The 5,694-nt window shown below is 39.7% G+C and overlaps 1 protein-coding gene across 1 annotated transcript in view; it reads right to left on the bottom strand.

Annotated features, from left to right (window-relative positions):
• The window catches only part of LOC101859684, a 48,332-nt gene continuing 42,638 nt past the window's right edge, over positions 1 to 5,694 (bottom strand). The window contains exons 3-4 of the mRNA XM_005090902.3: positions 5,096 to 5,302; positions 1 to 1,356 (exon numbers count right to left, since the gene is read on the bottom strand). Of these exons, the coding sequence (XP_005090959.1) occupies positions 1,241 to 1,356; positions 5,096 to 5,302 (323 nt within the window). The 3' untranslated portion in view covers positions 1 to 1,240. The remainder of the gene's footprint in view (positions 1,357 to 5,095; positions 5,303 to 5,694) is intronic.

Here is a 5,694-nt window from a genome sequence, read left to right as displayed (position 1 = left end):
TTTTAAGAGTACGGTCAGCAGAGGACGATGTATTGTTTCAAACAAAAGCATTCTCATCCAGCTACAAAGGCGAGGAATCGTTATGGCAAATTTGTTTGGGTCTACTTTAATAGCCTTTTTTTATCTAACATTGGTACCAAAAATATGTTTCAAAATGACAATTATTAGGTATGAGACAACAGTAATGAATGACATTTATGTAGATGTATATGATAAATTTATAGAAAACTTTCTCAGATACCAGTATCAAAGACGTAGACTACCCATTGGGGGACAGTACTGATTAAATCTTTCTGTGTAAGTGATGTATTAAGTAAAGAAATAACACAGTGTGTACTTATTAATACGTCGCTTTCCTAAGCATTAATTTTATCAATGCAAAGCGGCATTGTCAATATTTTTTATTCTGACGCACACCTGGTTCACTATGGAGCCCGCCTTTAGACTGTCATAATATTTTAAAAGTAAAGATAGAAGAAGAGATCGAGAAAAGAGTGAAAAGTACTTTTTGATAGTAAAATAGATAGACAGACCAATAGGTTCGGTTCATGGGTAGGCAAACAGACAGACATACATGCAGCCACCAGAAATGTAGTGCATGCATGATTATAGATAGATTCGCCCAGAGATGTACGATATGTAAGCCAATCGAGTGATTGCTGTATACACACACAAGAGAAGAAAATAAAGAAAAATATTGTAATTGTAGAGAATGGTCATGAAAGCTCACGAGTCCTAGTCATGAAAGCTTTCGGATACAGAGGGAAAGATACAAGCAAGAAAAGTACTTTAGAAAGAAAAACAGGAAATCACGGGAAGGGGGTTAGTGTGCTGGAGGTGGGGGGGGGGGAGGTTGGTGGGTACAGAAACCAGACAGAAGATCTTATAAATACATAATTGTGTTGTGGACAAAATTCTAACCATTCGAGGAAAATAAATAATCATTCAGGAAAAAGGACGAAAACTGAACGGAATAATACGTCGTCCCTTTCATAATGTAATTTAATTTTCCCCCTATTTAATCCAGCAATTTTCTAAAAACCCTACTGGCATACCCCCAAAGTAGCTTGGGAATAAAAATATTGTTTTACTGTTTTGCAAGATTTCGAGCCATAATATGTCCTAGTGGTATAAATAATTGTAACTCTTTCACAAAATACGATGGGAATAAGTTGTCTGAAGCGTTGGTCCATCTGATGCCTGAACTTCTCAGAACCCGGAGGTTCAAGGACTTGTGAAGTTATCCGAATCTGAGGCTAGGCATGCGCAGTGTGGATCCCCCATCTCTGTCTTTCATATCTGTGAGCAAAGCTGCAAGATTGCTCACTAAAGCTTGCTGCCTTTCTCGTTTCGATACTGTGGAAATACACAAATGAAATTAAGATTAAACTTATAGAAACAAATGATTTGTTTTAGTTTAATTAAGAGTTTTGCAATACTTGCAATAACAATTAGGTCATATAAGTGCCGAAGATTAGATTACTGCATGTAGGGTTACAAGAGAGTAGCACGAAGAAAAAAAAAGAGGAGAGATAAGGACGATAGATGTATGGTTGTAAATAAGGAGCAAACCACACCAGAGCACCCCTTAACTGATTTGTATGGATTTCTAGTTCTCTATTTTATTCAGAACTTACTTTACCTATCACGCCTTTCCAGGGTCGCCACACTCGGTGAAGCTAGCATGGGCGTAGCCATGACGTTATTCTGGAATGGGGATTTTAATTTGTACTAAGAATAGGATGGGGCTGAAGTAGACCTCTCCCAGATCTAAAAGATAGCATTGCCGAATATACAGATACAAAGCCAAACGGATAAAAAAAAGTAACCAAGAAACATCAAGGAAGGAAATCAATTTTCATTGTTTCACTGTCTTGCTTTTTTGGAGGTGCTCAACCACTGATGGAGCAGTGCCTCCTCTGCCCCGGGAAGGGTTTAAGGGACTTGCAATAGTGACCAAACACTGACGTACTACAAGATCAAATAGAGATGTGCCCCAGATAGCAGGCTGTGAAAGATTCATAATCAGAACCATCAGAAAAATACAATTGAGATAATTTGGCCACGTCAAATGGACTTGAGAAACTGCTACTGTGTCGAAAGATAGAAGGAAGGAAGAGCAAGAGAAGACAGAGAACAACACACCGATGGTCTGAACAACTGTGCAACGAATAAAACTAAGAGAAAAAAAAATTGAGTTGATCAAAAAGACAGACAGCATGAAGGAATGGAGTACTGTGATCATCAATTTTTGTTCCAGTCCTTACACCTGAACTGAAAAAGAAGACTACACGATATGTTACTGTTCGAACTCATTGAAGGCGCTCATTCTAGTCATTCTCCAAAGCTTGAAGACGTGTTGGTTTACGGCACAATAAAGAAGAAGCAAAACTCATTTCGAATTCGATTTCTTTCTTTAAAACTTCAAAATTCAGGCAAAAATACGCATTATGCAAAATCTCAAATTAGCGTTTCTGATTTGAGTTTGTTCTATATTATGTTCTATATGTTCCTAAGAAATAACGTAGGACTTGGACCGGGAACATTAGTGTGAGAGCACCGAGGTCACGATGAAGCACAACCAAGCTCATGGCAATGACCACTTTATTCAAATTATCAGCTTGTTCTCGACCCTCACGAACTGATATGTTCTTATCGCGTAATTCATAGATCGAGGGAAGGAGTCCACCATAGACTGGCATGGTGTCCTAGATCGTGGATTCTGACGTACACCTGATTCACTTTGGAGCTCGTCATTAAACTCATTTTGAACGAAATAAAGGGCAAAGGGGGAAGATGCCGGGAGTACTGGACAATAGGGAGACTGGTGCTTTTGCCTTTCATTGGTCGTAGTGGCGCTGCCCATACTGTGAATGCTAAAAAGGTTTATAGAGAGCAAAGAGTCGCAGCCGTAACACTGCTTGATCTAGGAGTACAAATCTATGGGGACATACGACTGAACATTTCGCTACTTGTAACGGAAAACATTACAGTGGATGAACTTCCGATTTGACTCATTATTGGTAATACATTTTCCTCCGGTTTTTTTGTGGTATAATCTTTCGACTTTTCGCCGGTTCATACAAAAGACCATTCGATTCTTTAAAAGGAAACTTTTATACAGTAGCTCAATCTTTTATGATGAGAGGGGTTATATCTTACTTAGCCTTGGCTGACCCCTTCCCACAGGGTTGACTCATGTGCACAGCTAAATTATCTCTAACAGTGCTTGCCAACCTGGGTGATGTCGCCAAAAACGTGGACGATTTAGTGAGTCATTTTGGTGGGCGGCGGAAATCACCCAGGTAGTGACAGGCAGGTATCATTCAATTCCTTTGTTGGAAAATGCATGTCGGTGGGCGTACGAAAATGTTAGCCTCTTACAGGTGGCAAAAAATGGGCAATGTCTAAAAGAACAGGTTGAGAGGCATCGCGTCGATAGCGGTATAAGAAAATCACTCTTATTTCTGGTTTGTTTGCATAGTATTTGGCTGATCATTCTACGAAAGGATCAACATGCAGTGTTCTAGAGCCGATTTCTCAAGATAACAAGTAATATTTCGCGATTTGTCAGTTTGTTCTCCGACCCTCTGTGACCATATAAGAACGTATCCCTTTCAAGAGCCTCACGACTGACGTAGGAGTGGGAGAAAGTTTTATCGAGTATCTTTTTCTTTCATCTGGGGTGTTGTCATCATGCTCTCAGCCCGGGTTGTCCTTAACAGACAGGGTCGGAAGCCCGCCTCATAAATTATCTTAATTGTGTTGATGGGGGCATACAAGATCGAAATTTAATAAAGAACAAAGGCACAGAGTCGTACTTCGACAAAACAGTTGACCAATAGTGAGATGCGGATATAACAAATAGGGCTAAGCAATCGCTCCCACGTAGCCCAACAAATTAGCCGTGTATCTCTTGTAATTATAATATAATTATAATATATTTATAAAGCATACCAGATAGAATTTACTTTGTACAGCGAAAACTCCCGCTCAACAGCAAGCTCAATGCGCTTCACAATTTATAATGTTACTCCAGTAGACCGGACAGCATTCTCAAACAATCTCAGCTTTCTGGGAAGCATGCAGTGAAAGTTGCCATTTAAAGGCGCTAAAACACTAACGTTCTGACAAGATCTTTTGCTTTCATTGTCCAAATCTCACCAACAACTGCATTCTAGTCAAGTAGTGCAGAAAAAGGCTTACGAGTCAAATCTTTCCTTTTTTCATAATGGCGCATGATACGGCGGCGGTCTTGAAAAATAAACTTTGATTGACTGTCAAAATAACAGTAGAATATTAAAGAAACTGCAGCCTACCTAGCTTTCTGGTGTAATTATTAGACTCGTTTTCGTCGAACATGAAGATGTGAGTTCGAATTCCAATGGGACGTTGTTTTATTTATTATTCAATCGAGTGTCTGCTGGTACGTGGTATCCGTCTTATCCTGGGTTAGCCCTGACAAGCAGCGTCACAGCACCCCGCCTCTAAAATTGTTTAACCGAATCGAGTGCCGTGCTTTAAGCATTTAGACTGCTAGTGTAAGACTCCGTCATATGCCATTTCGGAGAAAAGTGACGTATGGCGGAGTCAAGGACAGTACATAACAAGATAGTTCACTCCTCTTATTGGGCAAATTAAAAAAAGCGTCCCCAAAATCCGGTGGCGCTCTCTTCGGAAAACCGCACCCTTTGCGAACAGTTACCCTACTTGTGTGAAAAAAACTCAAAGTGAAACTAACAAGTTTTTAAATAAATTAGAATTCAAATTTCTGGAGAATGCTTTTTTAAAATGGTTGCGTTGATAATAAAAACCTCTTACGGTGGAAGAGGCGACTGCTTTCTTCGATTAATTTGACTTAAGAATGAGAGGCGAGAGGTCATTCAAATAAAATTCAAATTAAGAAAACCCACCCTAAATCCCCACACTGAATGAACCCAAACAGCTGATGAACAGCAGTCGATCTGCGCACGCAATGTACTATCATTGACGGAGTTGTACGCTGAGCAGTTGATTAAAAGTTCAGTCACGATGCTTGTATAGTAAAACCTCCAACCACCAACAACAATTAATTAATCTAAACACTTAAACTTACACTGTGACGAGACAGCACCATTCCTTGAGAGCCTGAGGAAAGGTGCGTATCTGTTTGCCTTGGGTTTTCTTTCTTGTCCCAGAATCCGGTAAGGACGATAATCAGATGGTGTGTACGCGCCATGCTCCTCGCCTCCTTCCTCTGAGTTCTCTTCCGCGTCTGATAAGTCTCGAAATCTCATGTTCTTCAAAAGGAGTCGACTAATACCTGTAAAAATACATAAAACACAATAATATTATAATGTCCATACCGAACGGTAAATAGTTGAACCGAAAATATAAAAAAATAACACCCACAACAAAATAAAACAAAAACAAAAACAAATTTAAAAATCAAGTGATATCACGAGCATGATACCCGGGTCTGTAGCAGAGGAAGTGGATCTATTATCCTTACAAAAGTTACAAGATAATTAACGATGTTTTCTGAAGTTTGCTTGTTCTGCAAAGGAGTACTTAGTGCAGAGGTGAGTTATGTGAAAGATTGCTGTATGCGCCTCACGAGCCTCAATGTTTTAGTCTCAGAGTTGAACGAAAGGGTTTTCGTTCTCCACACACACACACACACACACACACACACACACACACACACACACACAC

Source organism: Aplysia californica, unplaced genomic scaffold (genome assembly GCF_000002075.1).
Source record: "Aplysia californica isolate F4 #8 unplaced genomic scaffold, AplCal3.0 scaffold00023, whole genome shotgun sequence".
Lineage (NCBI taxonomy): Eukaryota > Metazoa > Mollusca > Gastropoda > Aplysiida > Aplysiidae > Aplysia > Aplysia californica.
The sequence above is the reverse complement of the archived record's forward strand: the minus strand, read 5'-3'. Positions and strand labels throughout refer to the sequence as shown.